This window comes from Podarcis bocagei, assembly GCF_964188305.1.
Source record: "Podarcis bocagei genome assembly, chromosome: 7".
In the NCBI taxonomy this organism is placed as follows: Eukaryota; Metazoa; Chordata; class Lepidosauria; order Squamata; family Lacertidae; genus Podarcis; species Podarcis bocagei.
Window position 1 is genome coordinate 77,988,896 of NC_138132.1, and position 23,084 is coordinate 78,011,979.

General features: G+C 44.9%; 1 protein-coding gene across 10 annotated transcripts in view; it reads left to right on the forward strand.

Annotated features, from left to right (window-relative positions):
- Positions 1–23,084, forward strand: part of KIF1B (kinesin family member 1B) — a 138,937-nt gene that overhangs the window by 59,128 nt on the left and 56,725 nt on the right. For 3 of the 10 annotated variants that reach the window (XM_081201347.1, XM_081201350.1, XM_081201354.1), the window contains exons 9-17: positions 139–204; positions 1,184–1,201; positions 4,695–4,770; positions 6,800–6,878; positions 7,415–7,557; positions 9,893–9,931; positions 13,229–13,440; positions 18,604–18,683; positions 20,140–20,215. In XM_081201347.1, the coding sequence (XP_081057473.1) occupies positions 139–204; positions 1,184–1,201; positions 4,695–4,770; positions 6,800–6,878; positions 7,415–7,557; positions 9,893–9,931; positions 13,229–13,440; positions 18,604–18,683; positions 20,140–20,215 (789 nt within the window). The remainder of the gene's footprint in view (positions 1–138; positions 205–1,183; positions 1,202–4,694; positions 4,771–6,799; positions 6,879–7,414; positions 7,558–9,892; positions 9,932–13,228; positions 13,441–18,603; positions 18,684–20,139; positions 20,216–23,084) is intronic. The other 7 variants (XM_081201355.1, XM_081201353.1, XM_081201348.1 and 4 more) reach the window with 4 other exon arrangements.

A 23,084-nucleotide genomic window follows, 5' to 3' on the forward strand; every position in this document is an offset into this window, starting at 1 on the left:
AGTAGAATCCTTAATGCAATAGGTGTATATATTCTGTAGCAAATAGTGGAGTGTGTGGGGGTGAAGTGTCTCATTTTTCCAGACTTCCCTTTTATATCTGGACAGCTTCAAAATCAAATGTTTGTTTTACCTTTCTAGGAGGGAGCAAATATCAACAAGTCTCTCACCACCTTGGGAAAAGTCATTTCAGCCTTAGCAGAAGTGGTAAGTCCAAATTATTTTCACACTCATTTTTTAAAAAAAAACCAAAATCATGAGCTTTACAAGCCCACCTGGTTCTAGTAACATGCCAAGACATCAATAAAATAATAACTGCCTCAGGAGGGTGTGGCAGGATATTGTGTGTTAACTGACAGTGTTTTAACAGGAGTTTTAAAAAATACTTAGTGCCCAAGTAGAAATGTTTTTGTTGTAGCTTTCCAAAGCCAGAGGGCTTCAGAAATCTACTATTTGGAAATAGTGATCCTCTACCCCAATTCTCCCCACCTACTAAAGAGCCTCAGACATGCTGATTTTGGGATGATTTGGGTGGGGAACTAACTGGGGCCAGCAGGGCCCCTGATTTGACCCATGAGGCTGCTGTCCCTGAAAAAAACTGCTCACCTGTCCCACTCCTGGCGTTATATTGCAAAATTCTAAACTAGAGAGGTCATGGGCTGGGCTGCATCTGTATGTGGCTGGGCTCAGACTCCCATCATCCCTGACCATTTGCCATGCTGGCTAATGGGAGTTGGAATCCAACAACATCTGAATCTCCAGTGGTTCCTTATTGCTGTTTCAAATGGTCAAAGCCTAGCTCAGAGGTGACTGCTTCTCTTAACACTGAGAGAAGCCAGACTTTTAACATGTTGTAAAGGGAGAACCCAGCACATGGCAGGGTTCTCCCTTTATGCTCCATCTAAGCTCTTAAATTGACATGGCTGAAGCCCCTCTAGCTCCTGTCCTCCTTCCTAAGGCTTCCTGCCCTACTGTAGCCCCCCTTCATATAGTCAAACTCCATAGATTCAAGGTTACCACCTGGGGAAAGTGTTTTGAGGTGCTTACTGATGTGGTTCCTTGGAAAAGTAACTGGAAGTGCATCTGTGAATCTGTGGTGCCTGTTTAAACTCCCTCCTCTTCCTTGCTCAACAAACGTAACCTTATCTTCTTTCTTCTTTCCTTCCTTCAATGCTTCCAAATTTAGGATAACTGCACCAGCAAGGTATGATGATGGAGGAAGGGTAGCTGCTGTCAACTAAAATGTGATATAGCCTGAAGACCAGGGGTGGAGAAGCCGTGACCTTCCGAGATGCAGCTAGACTCTAGCTCTCATCAGCCTTTCCCACTGATCGTTCTGGCTGGGCTGATGGGAGTTGAAGTCCAGCAACATATGGAGTGTTGCAGGTTCCCCCACTTCTGGTGCTGACTATGTGGGTCTTTAGACCAGAAGGAACTAGGAGCAGGGGTCCACAGGGTTGCACTGGTTCCATGTTTAAGGATTCATTTCTATTGGCTTTAGAATCTCTTTGAAGGGGCCTCAAAATCCATCTAGTCCAGCCCCCTGCCTATGCAGGAAATTCACTTGCTGCACCATTTACTTGCTTTTATGTTATTTTGTTGGTTTTAGCTTGTATTTTTGTTTTAAGGGATGTTGTTGCCACACTGTACATAGTTTATACCACTTACAGGTGTGGTGTTTTTTTTAAAAGAAAACTTAAGTGGTTTAGCAATGATTTGAAATAAATGAAATAAATAATAAACACAGTCACCAAAATGGGTGTTTGGGCTCAACCATATAAGTGACCGTCTCTGAAAAGGAGAAGTCTGATTTATTTTTATTTTTTTAAAATCCTATACTTCCATCTTTCTCTAAGATGGTGTTTCCTGTGGTCTCCCATCCAAGGGATTAGCCAGGTCTACAAATTCTTTGCTTCAGCATTGGGTCCCTCTAGATTACTCTCTGGACCTCAAGGGAAAGGAGTATTGATTCACAAGAGCACAAAGTGGATCCCTGCTCCTGTTGTAACTAACTTGGTTTTCCCTTTCTTTAGCAGTACAAGTAATATGCACTTACTTATTGCTGCTTCTTCTGAAACAAAACTTTAGACCAGGGGAAGTAGTGGTCCTCCAGGTGTTGTTGGGTTCCCATCTCCCACCACTTCTGACCATTGGCCATGTTGGCCAGGCTGATTGGAGATGGAGTGTAGCAACACCTGAAGGACCACAGAACTTCCCACTTCCCTGCTTTCAAAGCTTCTGGTTCCCACCAGCCAGGGAGAGCAGAGCTTATGCCCGACTAACTTTTCTTTGCCATTAAAACCTGGGAGTCTGCACTCTTCTCTCTCCCACTGTTGGATCTCAAATGAGTAAGAAGGGGCATTTGCTGAGCTGCTTGTGTGTTAGGGTGGTTTGCATGCAATAATGCATTGCTGAGGTTGCTACTTTACATTTGAAGTTTTTGCAGTGGAAACATTCAGATGGATGCAATTGAAACTGACTTCTGATTAGGCCCGCTCTTTCCTTTCCCACCTCTACTGCTTTGCCTAAAAGTCAGATGGCACTTGCTGTGGTCTCCCATCCAAGGGTGACCAGGTCTACAAATGCTTTGCTTCAGCATTGGGTTTTCCTAGATCATTCCCTTGTAGCCCAAGGGAGGGATTCTTAATTCACAAGAGCACAGCTGCTTTTAAAAAGTGCATGTGGGAAGGAATTTGTGGGTGTGGGTGTTTCCTGCGTAGCATCTGTTTCAGTCCTGTTCCAAAAGTAGGACTTGAACCCAAGTAGGAGCACCTCTCACTGCTGCCAAAATCTACACAGACTGCTTCATAGCTGTTTCCTTCCTGACAGTGTCTGTCTGTGTTTTCCTGTGAACACTTCCTAAATCCTTCTAATCTTCAACCAGGTACAAGATTAGTTTGTGTGGGTGGGAGGCAACATAGAATTGGACCTCTCTAGTCTAATTTTGCTAGCTAAGGCTTTCTGACCTCTCTCTGTCCTCAGTAATCTCTCCCCATCCCATCCCCTTCAGTAGTTTTAAATGCTCTTCCATCTGTCTGTACCCACTTCATTGGTGGCTGTTATCCTTTCTTAGGTAAAAGCCCAGCGGTATGTAAGCACAAATATAATTCAGCTGATGATTTACTCAAATATAATTCAGCTGATGATGCTTCTTGGCTTGCTGAAAATTAATTTCTAAATAAAACAGAATACCGTTGATCTAATCTTAGTGCCGTACTCCAAATATGTCTGGCTTCAAGCTTGCAGAGTGTTGTGGAAATATCCAGAGTCTCTTTGGATTAACTTTGTAGCTTTGGTTTTTACTGAGGTGGTCAACTTATATCTAGGTTGTACCACTTGGGAGTGTAGTTGAGCCCCCGCCCCCCTTTTTTTAGAAAGCAAAAACACATTGCATGTAGAAGCCCAGTGTGTCAATTCGAAGGATTCCAGCCTAACCTTTCTCCCTGAATTTCATGGACTTTTATTTTATTTACCTATTTATTATTTATTTAATTTATATATCACCCTTCATTCGAGGATAAACTATACAACTTACAATGTTGTTTCACATGTTGCTATATTTAGCTTCTTAGTTTTCTATCCTGTCTGCAATTATTTCATCTGCACAGTCGATTTAACTCAGTGGGTGGACAACTTTCTGTTCTCTTGGTAGAGCGGAAGATATTATCTTCAGAAAGTGGCTGGGGGGTGGCATTTGTTGATCAGTCAGGTTCTGTAGTAATGGTGGTTGCTAACAGGTGCTTCACTCTTACAGCGTATGTGATTTCAGGCAAAGCCAGAAAATAATAATACAAGTATGTGTGGAATCAGAGCATGTTTTACTCAGAGCAAACCCGTTGAAATGTATGGATTCAAGTTTGCCATGTCAATTCATTTCAATGGGTTCCCAGCATTGGATGCACCCTTCTTTGTGCTGCAACGCAGAAGCATTTTCTGTGTGTGCAAAACAATGGGGAAATGTTTTGTAGTGAGAATTTTTGTTGTGGGGCTTGATGGGGCATATCGGCTGCCAGTTGACCACATCTGTTTCAACTTGAAATGTCCTGGTCACGATCCAAAGACTGGCAGGGGTTGTTCATGCACATGTGCAACTTTCTAGGCTTATGCTTCCATGACAGGAGCCCAACGTACTACAAGACAAGCCACTTTTTGAAATCTCTTTGCTACACAGCAAGGAAGAATGCTGCTTGAAGAATGAGAAATAAAAAATCCCACTAGGTGTGCTAAAGCACTCAGGCAGGATGAAAGTAGTTCATGAGATCCCAACTCTGAATCCTCTCCTTGCTTTGTCCCCCCCACCCATTTTAAGATGTCTTATAACTTGGGTAAGATGGTATGTAGCATTTTAGCTGCCCACCTTGATGACTGTTAGGAATATATTAAAAACACACACATTAATTTCAGCAGTTGCCTTCTTAGAAGCATTCAACCCTCCCTGTAAAACTCTTCTGCCTAATTGTTTAATGATAGTTTTTAATATCTGTTTAGTCTAACCAATTGACTAAAACATTGTAGCTTTAATTCTAGTATGCACTTGCTTCCTGAAGCTTTTGTTTCATTGTGAGATTATCTTGGCAAAAGCATGCCTTCAGATGTTGCTTCTTGAAAGGTTCAGGAAAACGTGTGCACACAACTTTGTGCAGACTTCCTTTTTTCTGTGTGGCAACTGGCTTTTAAATGCTAATGTCCTCTTGCAGAGTAAGAAGAAAAAGAAGACTGATTTTATTCCATACAGGGATTCTGTGCTGACGTGGCTTCTTCGGGAAAACCTAGGTATGTTGACATAGCAGAATCTTTCCCCACCTTTTATTAGTTCCCTGCTAATTAGTAATTACCTTTCATTGTTTTATACTTGGTATTTTGGGGTGGGGAACCTTTGGCCCACCAGATGTTGCTAGGCTACAACTCCCTGTGTTACCTTTGACAGTTGGCTGTGCTGGCTGGGGTTGATGGGAAGTGGAGTCCAACAAACATCTGGAGGGCCACCTAGGCACGGGGGTCCTGTGCTCTTCCCAGGTGTTACTGAAGTACAATCCCCATCATTCCTCATCATTGGCCATGCTGGCTGGGACGGATGAGAGTTGGAGTCCTGCTTCATGTGGAAAGCCACAGTATCCCCACCTCTGTGGTATTTCCAAGGTTCAATATTGTACACTGTGGCTGCATCTAATGAAGTGGACACTATTCCACGAAAGCTTATGCCGTTATAAATTTATTTCTCTTTGCAGTTATACAAGACTTCCTGTTGTATGACCATCACCATATATATATATATATATATATAAAATTTGGAGGTTAAAAAGCAGGTTTCTGGTCTTCATTGTTCTGAGGGGAAAAAGATACCTGAAGGTTACATTTAGGATTATATCCAATACTAGTCCTACTCAGAGTAGACACACTGAAATTAATGGCTAGGTCAGGGGTCTGCAACCCGTGGCTCTTTTACGCCTTTGCTGCGGCTCCTGGGCGGATACTAGCGAGGGGAGGAGGCGCATTGTGCTCCCCGACACTCCCCACTGTGACGGGCACTGTACTGGCTGTGATGTCGCATGGGGGCGGTGCGTGCGTTAGTCATGCACCGTCCCAACGTCACCTTCCCGCCCGCCCGCCAGCTACATTGTAAGGGGCATGTACGCTGGTCACTGTTTTGAAGGGGAGTGAAGAACACACACACACAAAAAGGTAACTTGTTAATTTAACGTTTATTTCTATGAGGAGGAGTAATTCTGAGCGGTCAAACAAAGAAATAATAAAAAAGTGACAAAAAAGTTATTTTTATAATGACGAGTTTTGCGGCTCCCAGTTTTTTTTCTTCGGAAACTGGTCCAAGTGGCTCTTTTTGTCTTAAAGGTTGCAGACCCCTGGGCTAGGTCTAATTTAGGTCCATGAACTTCAGTGGGTCTGCTATTAGTAGAACTAGGTTGGATACAACCCAAAAATATAATTTTCCCACTTATATATACCGTATTTTTCACCCTATAGGACGCACTTTTCCCCCTCCAAAAATGAAGGGGAAATGTGTGCGCGTCCTATGGGGCGAATGCAGGCTTTCGCTGAAGCCTGGAGAGCGAGAGGGGTCGGTGCGCACCCACCCCTCTCGCTCTCCAGGCTTCAGGAGAGCCGCACCGCCAGCCCTGCAAACTTGGGGGACAGCGGGTGGTGCAGTGCGCCTTTCCCGCTGTCCCCCAACTTGGTTAGAAGGCTGGCGGGGGGGAGAAGCCTGCTCCTCCCCGTCGCCAGCCCCGCAAACTCGGGGGACAGCGGGTGGCGCAGCGCGCCTTTCCCGCTGTCCCCCGACTTGGTTAGAAGGCTGGCGGGGGGCTTCCCCCTCCTCCAGCCCCGCAAGCTCCCAGAGCGATGCCAAAGTTGCACGCAGCTTCGGCATGGCTCTGGGTCCCGTTCTGGGGGCTGGCATCGGGGGAAGCCCGAGCTTCCCCCGCCCCAGCCCCGCGCCTGGGGAAAAAAATTAATCCCCCCCCTTTATTCCCCCCCCCAAATCTAGGTGTGTCCTATGGGCCGGTGCGTCCTATAGGGCGAAAAATACGGTATGCTTTGTATATGCTTTGTATATTGTATATTGATCCTAAATAAAAGCATTTAGGATCTTTAAAACAGCCAGTTTAATCTCTTGTTGTTTTTTGGTGTTTTTTGTGTTTTGTTTTTGTGTTTTTTTAGTTTAATCTCTTGTTGACCTTCCAATGCCTTGGCTGTGGAACCTGGATTTGTGACTCAGTCTGTCATTAGTGCTGTTAGCAGTCAACTTTGACTCCTGTTTAATTGGATACCCTTTTTTGCTTCATAGGTGGCAACTCAAGAACAGCCATGGTGGCTGCTCTGAGCCCAGCAGACATAAACTACGATGAAACACTAAGCACTTTAAGGTATTGAACGTGGTGTCAAAATGGGGGCAGGTCTGCTGCTTTCCCATCTAGTTCCCTTGTTTGTAGCATGGAAATGTGAAATGGAGGTTGATTCTGGTCTCTCTTACTCTACTCACCTTAGTTAGTTGTGGTAGTGTAAGGAAGTTCAGCAGAATCATATGAAGACTGTTTAAACTCCTTAAAAATTACATGCGGTGAGAGGAAGTGAACCATGAATAGGAAGTTGCCTTATACCAAGTCAGACCATTGGTTCATCTAGTTTAGGATTGTCTACACTGACTGATGGCAGGTCTTTAGGGTATCAGGTATGGGACATTCCCAGCCCTACCCAGAGATGCCAGGGATTGAACCTGAGACCACTGAGCTGCTTCCCTTTCCCAGAGGGGAATAACTATGTCATAGAAAGTGGTATCAGCTAAGGCTCTTGCACATTGCTCAGATTTGACCTTTAGATATGTGGCAGAGTTGTGGTGGTGGTGGGGTGTGTGTGTGTGTGTGTGTTTTAAAATGAGCTGACCCTACACCTGTCTTTCCAGATATGCTGATCGGGCAAAGCAGATCAAATGCAATGCTGTTATCAACGAGGATCCCAACGCCAAGCTGGTGCGGGAGTTGAAGGAGGAAGTGACACGGCTCAAGGACCTCCTCCGTGCTCAAGGGCTCGGAGACATTATTGACAGTAAGTGGATTATACAGATTCAAGCTCCGGGCCTTGCCGTGGGAGATAACCCTCTTACTCGGCTTCGGAGCTGGGGGTGGCAGGCTGGGAAATCCAGGCACTTTGGTGGATTCGAAAGACTGAGGAGCACAGCAGGGGAAGAATGGAACCAAGTTCATGGATTTGGCAATCCCACAATCTCAACAACAGCAGCAGCATTTGCTTCAAACTCGAATTCTGTGTGGAGCCTTTCCAGGCTAGCAGCGAGGCCAACAGTTTTGCCGAGTGGTGTTCTGTATAGTCTTCCATCTTTCTGGGAAGTTTATACATATTTTCCTACCCGTTAACGGTGAATGCGGGGGCTCCCAGCAAATGGGTCCCACTGCAGAAAGTGAGCTAAAGCTGGGCCAACTGCAGTCATTTCTTCCATCGACCCCCCTCACTTGCCTTCCAGCTCTCCGTCCCAACAGTATCTTCAGGCTGTCAGTTTCCACTCCGACTGCCTTCCATTTCAGGGCCCCTGCCAAAGCAAATGAATTCAGATTCCATTTTCTTTGCCCTAAGTTTTGGCTGAGAGGTTGGAGCAGCTAAGCTCTTATGGTTACGTATGGATGATTTTGGCACAGAACAAGCAACCTGGTTTTCAAACCCCTTTATTGGATATCTGATTCCTCACTGCCTACCCACAGAGCACAGTAATGTAAAAAAAGAAGAAGAAGAAAAAAAAAACTCCAACAAAGTAGGAACATAAGAAGAGCTCTGCTGGATCCGGTCAAAGTTCATATTCTGTTCTTATGATGGCCTAGCCTCTGGAAGGCTGGCAAACATGACCTGAGTGCAACAGTGCTTTCCTCACTTGTGATTCCCAGCAGCTGGAATTCAGAGGCACTGAAAGCACACAGCCACAACAGCTAGCAGCAACTTATCCAGTAAATGGTGTATGCAAGCGAAGCAACTTTTGTCCCTTGCTTGGAAAGACAAACGGCTGCAGAGGATTGGGTTTCTGGGAATGCCTTTTCCATTGTTACATGGTGAAAATATTAAAAACACCCCCCACCCCCAAGGAACAATCTTCCAAGAGCTTTTTATCCACCTCACAACATAGTGAGGTTGGCATTCCCCACATCCTGGCCACAATGAAAATAACCATTTATTTATTTGTTCAATTTGTATACTACGCCATTGTATGAATACATCGGGTGGTGTGCAAATGACAAAAAAATGAAAACAATAGAAAATAAATCAAGCAGATCAATACAGTGGTGCCCCGCAAGACGAATGCCTCGCAAGACGAAAAACTCGCTAGACGAAAGGGTTTTTCGGTTTTGCGTTGCTTCGCTAGACGAATTTCCCTATGGGCTTGCTTCGCAAGACGAAAACGTCTTGCGCTTTTTTGTTAAAGCCGCTTGAAGAGGCGCAGTTGCAACGGACCGTGCTTCGCAAGACGAAAAACATCGCAAGATGAAAAGACTCGCGGAATGAATTATTTTCGTCTTGCGAGGCACCACTGTATAAGCAAACATGGGTCTATAGCCAACCAAATCCCACAGGCAGTAGTCCCATTGAAATTAATTGACCTTACTCATGTCTGTCTGTTAATTTCAGTGAATCTACTGAGGAAGGGGCTGTACTGGCCTATGTGGTGGGGAGCAATTCATGATCTGGGGTGGAACCACCCTCCCAACACTCCCATCAGTGTTGAGAGAGTGGTTCCATCCCAGAACATGAATCGCTCCTGCTTAGCATGATCTTGTCGTTTCTTTTCACTGCTTAGAGGTTGCCATGACATTCAGCAATGGGATTTGGCAACCACACAAAGCACCAGGAATGTAAGAATTTGGTCTCTGTTTGGCTAAGGATGACTGTTTTTACAATGTGGGTGGCAGGGCATTTGTAAAAAAATGTCTACTTATTTCTCCCGAGGGGATGAGGGGGGAGGAAGGAAACTTTTAAAATAAGAGATCAGTGTATTTGTGAATCCATTTGAAGTAACTCTGACTTTAAGAATTGATGTTGAGCTTTGGCCTTTTGGGCTGTGGGTGCTTATTTGTCTGCCAAGAGACATTCTGACTTAATCACGCTTAATGAGGCCACAATCTGTATGCATTGCATGCCTTTGCCTTGAAAAGAATGGATGAAATAAGAAAAGGCTGTGAAACAACCAGCATTAGATTTTTTGAGATCCCCCCCCCTCCTTGATTGTGACAAAACTAGATAGATTATTTGTGTTGTATTTGAGAATCTGATATTTTCTTTGTATCCAGTGCCTGGGCTTTGCTTCCCTTTCCTGTGTCAACTATTAATCCTAGATATTTTACCCTTCTTGTATCTTCCCTTCTAAACTTCCTTCCTCCAGTTGATGCATTGGACGATTTCTCTGGAAGTGGAGGCAAATGTGTGTACTGTGGAATTAGTAACCTTTCTAACCCTTTTTGGCTTTTGCTGGGCCAGCTTTCAAGCAAGCTTTACATGCTGTTCCTCGCAGGGAAATCCCAGGCAGAACCTTTTAAAAACCAACATTAGCAGCATGGAACCCAATCTCTTTCTGCGGAACCTGGCCCCTTGCCAACCACTTCAATTTTACAGGCTGCTTTTGGGCAGAGCGCAAACTAAAAGCTTGTATTTTAAGGAGTGATAACAGCGTGGCACTAGAGTGGGTTTGAATTAACAGGATTTGAGACCATAACTTTGATAAAAGTATGCAATTTATGGCAACAAATGAAGAAAGATGGTGGCATTTTGTTTTGGTTTTTGAAAAAAGAAAACATGAACAGATACTGATTTTTTTTTATTCCATTTTAAACTGTAAGTGCACTGCCAGCTGAAAAGGGCTGGAATTGGCACTTTTCAGTTTATTTTCACTCAGGATTGCCCCCCCCCAAGTGTTCCTCTTTCCCCTCCACTCCTCTCCCATCCCAATCCCCATGAAAAGATATTTCTCACATTTAAAAATAGAACCATACCCAACGATAATGAGGTAACTGGATATATAACGAATATGATTCATTAAGGCAGCACTTCTTTCCTTACTGACTTATATCTCTTAGGGAAAGAAAACCTTTCCTTGTTTTATAACTTTCAAATATACGTGGGAATTTGAATTGGATTTTCCTGGAAACGCAAGGGCAAACATTAAGATGCCATCTTAATCTCAGATAGAGGGCTATATCCAGTGCCAAACGTATTCAGATGACTGAAGTTAGGCATATCTGGTGATTTAAGTAGGCCTAGTCCTGAGTTGGATTCAAACCACCATGCAAAAGGCCTCTGTCTTTACAAGATGCAATTGAGGTGACTTGAGTTGATTCCACCAGTGTGATGGGTTTTAAAAATTCCCTTAGGGAATGGGGAGCACTGGTGGCTTAGCCCAAATAGTATTTCTTTATTTAGGGTTGTATTATTATTATTATTATTATTATTATTATTATTATTATTATTATTTGCTTATTACATTTTTATACCACCCTTCATTCGAAGATTACAGGGTGATTTACAATATAAGCCCAACTATGTTATACTCAGAGTTGACCCACTGAATATAGCAAACCTAAGTTAGTTGTGTCCATGAACTTCAGGGGTCTGTTCTGAGTAGAACTAACAGTAGTGCTATTTTTCTAGAAAAGAGGTGCTGGAACTCACGAACGCCTCCCTTGTTCTTTTACAATGGCAATGGAACCCACCTGAGATGTGCTGGAACTAAGTTCCTGCAAGTTCTGGCTGAAAAAAGCCGTGGTTATAATACTAATTAATCAATTACTAGCAGCCTTGCACCCAACACTACTATGGAATTCTAAGAAACAAAGAACAGCACAATGCAGTACTGTCTGATATCTGCCTAATATCTTCATTCAAAAGGGCATTCAATTGTGTCCAAACGTAGATACAACCATGATCTCATCATCATGCAAAATCATCATGCAAAAATTGGTTATGATATCTTAAGATGTGCCCAGACACATAGAGAACAGCTAGACGGACAGACAAACTGCCCCCCCCCCCGAAATAGACTACTGTTAGAGGGTTTTTTTTTACCCACCCTTCAACAGAGGTCCCAGGACAGGTTACAGCAATATAAAAATAGTCTGAGATCCAGCACTGAGGGTCTTATGGTGGTTTCCACACTGCGAGAAGTGAAGCTACAGGGAACCAGACAGAGGGCCTTCTCGGTAGTGGCGCCCTCCCAGTGGAATGCCCTCCCATCAGATGTTAAGGAGATGAGTAATTATATAACATTTAGGAAACATTTGATGGCAGCCCTGTATAGCAACGCTTTTTAAGGTTTAATGTTTTATTTTTATATGTGCTGGAAACCACCCAGCATGGCTGGGGCAACCCAGTTAGATGTGTGGGATACTAATAAATTACTATTATTGATGTCATCAGAAGACTAGGGTGTTGTGTTTGTGTGTGTACACATACTTACACATACAAGCACACACACACACACTCACAAACACACATATGTATCAGATACTCTCGTCTGAGTTGCAGCCTTGCCCGTTACTCCTGCCATTCTTAAATGAAGAAAATAACATGGTGGATGAGAGAGATCTGTCTGGAATTTCCTTGAACTCTGATACTTGGCAGTGTAAATTTTTCCAGAGTGGCTCTTGCTTTGGGGCATTTTTTCTCTCGCTCTCTCTTTTAATTTTTTTTTTTTTAAAATTGATGCTGCTTCCAGCTTGCCGGCTTTTAACTCTGCCTTGAGCACCAGCAGCTGCAACATCATGGAGGGAGAACCATGCATGGCGCAAGGGTGCAATGATGCTCTGTGCAAGCTGTGCAGCAGTCAAAGCAAGTGCAACTCCTGTCTCCCCCTATCGTCCCCCCTCCCGCCCCGCTGTGAACGCATGAGTTATTCTACAGGAGGTCTGGTCAGCTCCATCTTTGCCCTGCCCGCTTGCCGAATCCTGGCGGCTCTCTTGTTCCCGAATCTTTCCTCTCTTTGCACCCTCCCTGCTCTTTTCCGTATTTATAGATGGCAGTTTTCAAACCAAATTAAAACTCGCCCCACATCTTATTTAAAAAACACAACTTACTTGTTGTACTCTGTACATATTTGACCTGTTAAGCATAGGCTGAAGAAGGAGGAAGTGCCCAAACATGAGTTCTTCCTTCCTGAAACCCATCCTATCCAAAGATGCATGCAAGTCCCTATGTCACAGCCTGGTCTGGTCATTAGTGGAAGAACCAGCATATGAAGCTGCCAATGGCCCATCTAGCCCATAGGGACACAGGAAGCCACCTTACACTGAATCAGATCCATTGGTCCATCTTGCTAGGCTGGCATTGCTAGTGGTGAGGGACGATTAGCTCTTAAAGAGCAGGTGCACAACTCATAAGAACAGTCCCAAACTGGGGTGCCACCCTTGAAAAAGATCCTACCCCTCATGGATTCCAACCACCCATCAAGTGAGGAGGCACCTGATTCAGGGCCATGCCAAATGAGTGTAATAAACAGGCAAAGCTTCTTGGAAGGACATCTGTTTCAGAACTGCCATCTAGTCCTATTAATCCTGTCTCTGTTGCTGCTTGTGTGCTACCTTTCTTATACGGGTATCTCCTTCCTGTTTTTCCTCCCTACCTTCCTTTTTTCTGCTCTTCTCTCCTTGGTCTCTCCTCTCTCCATCCCTGTATTTCTGCCTCCCCTCCTGTCTGTTGCCTCCCTCCCTCCCTCCCTTCTCTCTCTCAGATCTGAAAGATTTTCAGAACAATAAACACAGATACTTGCTAGCATCAGAGAATCAACGTCCTGGCCATTTTTCCACAGCATCCATGGGCTCCCTCACTGCATCCCCATCTTCCTGCTCTCTCAGCAGTCAGGTGGGCTTAGCGTCAGTCTCCAGTATCCAAGAACGGATCATGTCTACGCCTGGAGGAGAGGAAGCCATTGAACGTTTGAAGGTAGGACATGTCCTCCCTCTTCATATTCCTTACATGTAGGTAAGCATCAGGACCCCAGAAGTATCAGTCTCAGTAATCCAGAGCAAAGGTTTCTGAGTAATGGGGAAGTTCCACTGTGGCCATCCTCCTTACTTCAGTATTTGCCATGTGTTTGATCTATACATTTGGGGTTGTGCCTGTTTGGTTCTGTGCACAGGTAGCGACATGGGGTATATCCTGTAGCCTTCCAACACAAAACTAGAGCACAGGAAGAAGAATGAGCTTTCATTGTGGGGAGAGGGGACCTCAATTCCTTTCTTCTTAAAACTTGAGAGATATTTGGTCAGTGCTAGTGAAATCTCAGTAGCTTGGCGAGGACAGGAGCTAAGCAGAACATTCATTAGCAGGAAGATCCACTCACTCCTCCCTTTTCAAATGCAGAATGAATTGTGTGATGTTTGCTAGGATATTCAGACTTACTTATTAGCATAGTTGCTTATATATTAATTGATTAAGTTCTTTGCCAAAACTTTCATTTGGTTAGAGTGCTGGACTAGAGTTGAGGAAGCCCTAGTCACCTTTTCTGGTGAGCCGCTCTCGTCTTTGAGCCTAACCTACCTTGCAGCAAGATTGTTGTGAGGTGGAGCGAATGGGAGATACAACCATCTCTGCTGCCTTGAGCTCCTAGGAAAGGGGCAGAACAACAATTTAATAAAAATGAAAACTCCACACTGCCCTGAATCATTAACTTGTCAAAATTAATAGAAACCCCCCTTTTAATCGTACACACAGTTGTGGGTTCGGCAAGAGTGGTTTAAATGATTGCTTTTCATCATTGACTGAATACTTGCTGCTGCTTGCAGGACGTTGCTGGCATCTCACTTTGTCTCCAAAAGCATTCCTGGGTGTAGTTTGCATATTTCCAAAGAGAGCAAAACAAATACATTAGTGGTACTTGCAAGGTGAACTCATTCCTTTTGGTAAATGCTAACGCAACAGCCATCTAATGGTTGGGAAGATTTGAAATTGGTGCAGTCCTGGCTATGTCAAAATCATACAACTAAAACTGAGGAGCCAAGTCGTGGACTTTAAGTAGAAGTGCGGGGGAAGAGTAGTGGATAAAGAGATTTTTTTTTCTCCCCACCACACCATAGTAAAACTCAGGGTCATCCAATGAAATTGATCAATTGGCAGGAGATCTGGGGCAGACAAAGGAAAGTCCATGACACGATACAGTGGTGCCTCGCAAGACGAAATTAATTCGTTCCGCAAGTCTCTTCGTCTTGCGAGTTTTTCGTCTTGCGATACACGGTTTCCCATAGGAATGCATTGAAAATCAATTAATGCGTTCCTAGGGAAACCGCCTTCAGACCAGGTCTGGGGACAGTCTGTCCCCGGACCTCTTCTGAAGGCTGGGGGCGGGATAAGGGCTTTTCTTCCCACCCCCAGCATTTTAAAAAACCCCGGGACAGCGGAGGACTTCTCCGCTGTCCGGGGCGATTTAAAAGCCTCTGGGAAGGCAGGCAGGGGGGGATAAAGACTTTTGCCCCCCGCCAGCCTTCAGAAGGTGTTCCCGCCCCCCCCGCCCCGCTTCGGAGCACCGTTCCGAAGCCGGGCGGTGGGGGAAGGTGTTCCCACCCCCCCGCCCCGCTTCGGAGCACCGTTCCGAAGCCGGGCGGTGGGGGAAGGTGTTCCCACCCCCCCGCCCCGCTTCGGAGCACCGGGAGAAGCGATCTCCCCGCAGCCCCTTGCTTCTAAAGAGGTCCGGGGGCAGCGGGAAGCGCTTGCCGCTGCCCCCGGACCTCTTTTGAAGCAAGGGGCAGCGGGGAGAAGCGATCTTCTCCCCGCAACCCCAGGTCCGGGGACAGCGGGAAGCGCTTCCCGCTGCCCCCGGACCTCTTTTGAAGCAAGGGGCGGTGGAGAGATAGTGACTCCCTGTGGATTTCCTGAAGGCATCTGGTTAGCTACTATGCTTGGTAATGGGATGCTGGGCTAGATGGATCTCTTAACATTTAGTTTCTTATGGATGCTTAAAATCCATTCATTCCTAAAGCAAATTTGTATGGAAATTCCTTGATCATCTAAAATGTCTCTTAACAAAGCCATAAATTCTGAATGGAGCCAACTTGCTAAGCATGGGCTGTGCACTGAGGACTACGAGTATGTTGCATTGTTCTATCCTGCTTTCCTTCCACCGCGGCTTTTGAGAGGATGGATGTCAGGTTCCAAAGAGGTCCTGGACAGGGCAGATCCAGATCTGCTCAAATTTGTGGCTTCCTGTACCTTCCGATTGTACTCTGGGACCAATCAGAGACCCTGTTTCAAGAAGGCCTCAGTGCTGCTTCTTTGTCAGGCTAACAATATGGCACCCAGTGAGAGAGAGCATGACCAAAATGCCAGAACTCAAAACCAATTCAACCAGCATGGTATATGGGACAGTTTTTAAATGCCTGGACCAAGTTAGCCACGAGCACCGACGTCAGAGGTGCAGTAGGGATTGTGAATGTCCTGTGGAACATAGGAAGCTGCCTTGTACTGAATCAAACCATTGGTCTATCCCACTTAGTATTGTCTACACTGACTGGCAGAGGCTTTCGAGGGTTTCAGACAAGGGTCTTTTCCCAGCCTGACCTGGAGATGCCATTGGGGATTGAACCTAGGACTTTCTGTGTGCAAGGCAGATGCTCTACATCTGAGCTACGGCCCTTCCCCAATATGTGCATCCTTTGGTTGAGATTAAATTTTTATTGCATTGAACATTTGGAAACCCAAAAGGCCATCTAGCCCAATGCCTGCAATGCAGATGAAGGTGGCATATGCCTCCTTAAGCATTTTTTATTTTTGCAAACAGGGCTAGTGTGCCTGTGTGGGATGAAGATTGAGATCCCTGGCCTTTTATTGGAATGTTTTTGCTTGCCTTCCTATAAAATAAGGATACTGGCATGTAAAGCCTCTCGTTGAGCGGCAGACTTAGAAATATATTTCCATGTTCAGTTGAGCTGAGGGAAATGAAGTGTTTATTTCAGCAATAATAATTCAGTCTTTCCTGGAAGGGTCACATTGGAAGACTGAGCACCAAGACCTGGACCCTGGAGATTGCAAATGTAAAGGGAGATTACGAATGTGAAGTGCTCACAGAATGCCTGCCCCCACCCCCCATACATGGACAGTGGAGGCTTTTGTCTATGGAACAGCATCAAAAGGGCACAGCAGCAATCTTTCGGCTTTTACCAAAGCCTCCCTCTCCTCCCCCACGGTTGGGCATGTGAAGCAGCAGGCGGGTTAATGTTGTGAATTTAAATACTGCCTACCCCTCCTCCTTTTTCCCTTCTTTTCCTCTTCCCATATTTGAAAATCTTCCAGGGCAATTTGGATGGACCAGCACGCACATTGCACTTTTTAAAAAAATGCCGTTGACATGGAGATAACAGTGCTGTCTCTGCATTTGCCTGGCGCTCTGTCATAAAGTGGCGTCTTCAAACATATTACCCCCCTCCCCCCCAACTTAATGTCTGGGCTAGCCTGCCTGTGAGTCTTCCCCCTTCATCAGCATTCAAGGCAACATCTCCGGCATTTTGAAGGGGAATGGGAGGATGGAAGCAGCTTGGCAAAGCAGCATCTTCTGACAAGTTAATGACTGAGGGCATCATGAGCTTCAAAACGACAAGCAAATAGAGATGTGGAAATGAGCAGATCATCTCTAGCCCCACTGAGGCATTGATAAATAAGAGTGTGCTTCCTGTTACAAGGGATTCCAGTCTCTCCCTTTTCACATAAACTCCCCCCCCCGGCCTTTTTTATTTCTTCCTCTGTTTTCTTGGCTCTTAGAGTAAGCTTCCACAGCAGAAAAACAGCCCTGATATTTGTCTTTTCCAAAGGGGAATGAGAGTGGGAGAAACATTCCCTCCCCTCCCACCAGTTGCTGTGGGAACAAACGACCATTTGTGCACAAGTTGCCAGACTTGCTGTTGAAGGGGGGCGGAAATCAGAATTCTGGAGTAATGTTGGTGTTGGACCCGCATGGTGTTCCTTGAAGGCTCTTCAGTGGTTTATATTCCACCATGCCTTATTGTGGAGAACTTGTCACCCAGCCAGAATGGCACATTTCCTTCTGTATTACTTCCTGGGGACCATATGCCAGTGGTGGGCAAGTCTGGAGGAAAAAGTGGGAGGAGCAAAGGATATGACCCTTACATCTGTACAACAGGCTCCATTTCTACTGTGCAAAAAAGGCAGAGAGGTTTCTATATGCACATTCCACACACCTCTCTCCATCCAAGCAGGTCAGAGGCATTATCAGTTAATTGGGCATAGACCAGGACATGGCTTGGGCAGAGTCCTGAAGGCTGGGTAGTGAGGCGGGGGGGGGCACATTTGGCCCTCAGGCTTGATGTTTCTCATCCCTGCCTTACGGGTTCTTGAAGATATTGGCACCATTTGACTGCTGGAGAGAGGAGTCAAGCATCAACAGCATTAAGCTAAATAGTGGTGTAGCTCAACATGACACAGCGGCAAAATGACCAGGGTGCAGGGGAGTGACCATGGTTGGCTCTCTTGGATTTTGCATGTTCATACTAGGACATGGTTTGGCTTATCGTGACATGCAAACCAGATTCCTTTGTGAAAGCATATTTGTACTTATGTACGTGCACAAGTGTGTGCATCTGCCTGGGGAAGAAACAGGAAGTGATCCATTCCATGATAAGCAAACGTAGCACCCACTTGAAAAGTTCTGTTGTATCAGATGATATTCCTGCAAATTTGGCACCTTCTTAGCAAGTTCTGTTGTATCAGACCTCTCAGGACTTCTAACACAAGCAGATTTGGTAGCATGGTCAGGTGCTCTTAAAATTTGCGAGCCTCATAAGCAGTATTTCCTATTAAATTATATGGCCACCCATCTGTAAAATTCTCTAGGTGGCATACAAAACATATCTTGTAAAGGTGCTCCAAGGCCCAATTCATCCTTCATTAGATGGAGGATTTGACCCAAGACTCTAGATTACAAGTTGATCACTGTATTTGCTGCTCAATATCTTCCTATTGTTCATTTTATCCTTCTGTTTCATTTTTAGATTTAGCTAAATGTAAAAACTTGTTTCATCAAGTAGGCTAGTGAGAAATGGGTATTTAGATGTAGCTTCCTTGTACATACCTTTAATTCTCTGTTGGACTTTTTTACAGGAATCTGAGAAGATCATTGCAGAGCTGAATGAGACATGGGAGGAGAAACTGCGGAAGACAGAGGCGATTAGGATGGAGAGGTTGGCACATACATAAACCACAATCTATATTTGCTTGGAGGATCTTAAGCCATATGAGGGCAGGATTGCAGCTAAACCTCATTGGAAAGGGAGAGGACTTTACTAAAAAGGAGTAGAGGAATAGTCACAGTAAAGGACCTAACAGACCTGGTTAAGACCAGAGTTCTGCAGGAATGGCTTTGTTGCTGAAGGATTTGAGAGATATTAACAGGCTTGGCGTACAGCATGTGAGAGGGTGGTGTGAGACATATAGTGTGAGACAGGGGTAGAAGAATGGTAGATCAGGATCTATTGGATCTCTGGGTCGTTTGGAGTAGATTAGCCAAGGATTTCTGGTTGTTTTTAACTATAGTAACCTCAACTTTGAGCTTGTTTGTTTTATGCCTTAAATTCATTTACTTTAACACATGAAGCTGTTTATGTGACAGGCATCAGGAGTGTATTTTGATGTGAAATGACTTTGAGCTCAGCTCTGGCCCAAGGAACCATTTCCTGAGCTGAGCAGGTGTTCAGAGGCACCCTGGTCATTACCTACTTGAGAGTTGTCTGCTTCCACCCTTCATGCTGCTATTTTGCGCTGGGCTTTTGTTGAAGCGTGAGATTCTAATAAAAACCCTCAAAAGTATGTCTAACCCTCACCCACCATATTGTAGGAAATGGGGTGAGGAGTTACATGGTCAAAGTGCCTGAAACAACAGGAGGAGATAAAAGAGCATGAGGGAGGAAGCAAAGAAAGGGAGACTAAAAAGACAGGTAACCGCGGAGGAGAGAAGGTTCAAATGTCACAACTAGAAATGGGAAATCTGTCCGGAGAGCTAGAGAGAGTGTAGCATAGAGACACGTAGAGAATGGTGGATTTCCAAATGGTTTTGCCATAGTAAAAATAAATGGCTCTAAACCAGGGGGGTGTGTGTGTGTGTGAACCTTTGGCCCCACAGACATTGTTGGCCCTCCACTACCATCATCCCTGAACTGTACTCTGCTGGAGCAGATGGGAGCTACAGCAATATTCAGAATGCCACAGGTTCCCCATCATTGCCCTAAATCTTAATACAGCTTTGCCTGTTTAGGTTATCCTAGGGTGGAAGGAGACCTTGGGTCAAAAATTTCCTTGTTGCACAAATTAGAATGAACTATCATCAAACTATGACCCTTCAGTAAGTGAATCTGACAGAGGTAGGGTTGTAGATCAGTGGCAGAGCAGATGCTTTGCATGTCGAAGGTACCAGGTTCACTCCCTGACATCTCCAGACAGGACTGAGAGCATCTCCTGCCTGAAATCCTGGAAAGCCACCGCCAGCCACTGCAGAAAGTACAGAAATAAATATGTCCCATCACAACTGTATGTCATGATTATTAACCTTGTATTTTGTGATTATGAGCTCCTCTCATTCCCTCCGTGTTTTGAAGCTTGAATTATAATTATAAATATGTTTCTCTTTTCCCTCCTTCATAGAGAGGCTTTGCTGGCTGAGATGGGAGTTGCCATTCGAGAAGACGGAGGAACCCTTGGTGTTTTCTCACCTAAAAAGGTACTTCTGTGCTGTTGAGTTGTTTTGTGAAGACTGCCCATTGCTGGGCTTTTTAGAATGGATTTTGGCTCCTAACCAGTGTTAGAAACTCAGATATATAAGCCTGGGTTACGGTCACCACAATAGAATTTCTAGGTGCCATTCCCCTCCCCCCTTGAGATTATTATTAATTATCATTATTACTATTACTATTATTCTTTTCATTTTTTATTTTAAAGAAAAAATCTCAAAAGTGGTTTAAAAGGTAAAGGTACCCCTGACCGTTAGGTCCAATCGCGGACAACTCTGGGGTTGTGCGCTCACCTCGCTCTATAGGCCGAGGGAGCTGGGGTTTTGTCTGCAGACAGCTTCGGGGTCATGTGGCCAGCATGACTAAGCCGCTTCTGGTGAACCAGAGCAGTGCACAGAAACGCCGTTTACCTTCCCGCCAGAGCGGAACCTATTTATCTACTTGCACTTGACGTGCTTTTGAACTGCTAGGTGGGCAGGAGCTGGTACCGAACAATGGAAGCTCACCCCGTCGTGGGGATTCGAACTGCTGACCTTCCGATCGGCAAGTCCTAGGCTCTATGGTTAGACCACAGCGCCACATTAAAACATCAAATAAAACAGTCCAGAATAAAACACATTCAAGCCTCAAGGAAAATATTTCAGATCCTTCTTTAAGTGATGTTTATCTTTCCCCATATTTACCTACTTAATATAGTCAGTGCTTTTTTTCTGGGGGAGACCCAGGGGTATGCATACTGCTAAACATTTTGTGAATCTTTGTACTTTTGTCCATTTACTGTATTTTTCCTGATTTGAACTATAAAATGGTGATTTTCTTGAGTCAAAATGAGAGTACCCCTAAACATTTTTTTAGGGGGGGAAAAGCACTGAATATAGTTTCCCCATAGCAGAAGTACTCTAAGAAGTTGGAGGCCAGTATGGTGGAGTGGTTAAACAGTCAGACTAGGTCCTGGGAATCAGGGTTCGCATCCCCACTAAGTCATGAAGCTCACTGGGTGATCTTGGGCCAGTCACAGCCTCTTAATTCCTACAGTGACTCTGTGAGATAGGTTAACTGAAGAGAGTGACGAACCATGTACTCATTGGAGAGAAAGGTGGGATATAAATGCAATAAAGAAGTAGAAAGAAAACTGGAGAGGCCAGCCAAATGGAGATGACAGTGGCCAGCCTGGCATCCAGAGATCTCCACGTGGTTGCAGTTGGACCCGTGCCAGTTGCAAAACATGCCTGGCTCCCGGAGAATTTCTAACCCTGCTCCTAGTCAGGTTGGATGCAGCAAATAATAGGTCTTATCACTGTCCTGCCAACCTTTGGAGCAGAACTTGAGCAAAAGTTTACCAGTGCTACCGGTAGATTTCAGAATGTCTTGAAGTTCATGTGTGCTGAAATTGGATGTGCAGGTTTTCAGGAACCTTTTCATAAAACTTGTATAGGGCACATAGGTGAAACAAATAATATTTGGCCACCCTGTGCGAAGCAATAGCCAGTTTGATGCATAACTTTATCATAGGAATGTAGGAAGCTGCTGTTCTTTATACCAAGTCAGACCACCGGTCCACCTAGCTCAGCATTGCTTACACTGACTGGCAGTGGCTCTCCAGGGTCTCAGACAAGCCCTGCGTGGAGATACCTTGGATTGAACCTGGGATCTTTTGCATGCATGCCAGATGTTCTGCCACTGAACTATGGTCCTTATCAGGTCAGGCTCCAGAGGTTGTTGTAATTGGGCATTTACCTGTGGCCCCAAGATGGGCAAAGAAACCAAAGGCTCATCAGCAAATACCTTCTCAGTCTTCTGAAGTGCTGAAAAGACTTTGAAATTAGTGCGGAAGAAGTATTGGTTTGCACATTCTGCCTTGGCTACATCAAGGGGGCTCAGTGAAGTTTCCTTATTCAGGGGCCCCTGGAATTTTGGACCTTGCAGTAGTTCTCACTTTGGTTATTGCTCCATTCCCCTCAAGCTCTCTCTTTCCTCTTGTTTCCTCTCATTTTTCTGGACTCTCTCCATGTAGATCTTCCCTCAGAGGCCATCAGCTCTGTTTGATGAGTCTTTTGACGCATTTGCTCTTGACCAGGTTTGTGCAGGTGGAGAAAACAGATGCTTAAGTAGAGATTTCTGCCTATGGAATTAGAAAATAGACACTGATCCTTCATCCCTTTCCCTGTCCCATCCATCCTGATACTCTTGTTGCTTGTGGTCGGCCTTTTCCTCATTCTGAACCCTCCAGTCCTTAGAGTTCTCATAGTTTCGTTTTATGCTGTAAGGTGGCATATTTTAACTGTGGAAGTCTCGGAACACTAGTTAATGAACTAGAGTTACTGGCATCTTGAGTGTTTGTCTTTGTTGTTGTCTGTCTCGTGTTTTGTTTTGTTTTGTTGTTGTTTTGACATTTTGTGTTTTTCCTCTCTGTTTGTGCTTGCTGGCATTCCACTGGCTAGATTTTCACTCCAAGGCCATGTGACTTGCTTGCTGATTCCAATGGGTTATTTTCACCAAAGAAGGTTGGTTTAGTGCTTGTTGTAGCTCCTTAGAGTCTATGAAGAGTGTTCGCTGGGTGTCAATGTCCATTTTTCTGTGTTTTGTTTTTGTTCTGATGTTCTGTGTTTTTCCCTTTTGTCTGTGCTTGCTGGCATTCCATTGGCTAGATTTTCACTCCAAGGCCATGTGACTTGTTTGCTGATTCCAGTGGGGTATTTTCCCCAAAGAAGGTTGGTTTAGTGATGGTAGCAACTCTCTTAGGTTCCAGTAAGAGTGTTAGCTGTCTAGCAAAGTACCTAGATTTTTTCCTCTTATGGCTTGGAAGCATGGGGTACAAGTGCCCCCTTCTTCACATACAACACAGAATAAAAGCTTCCA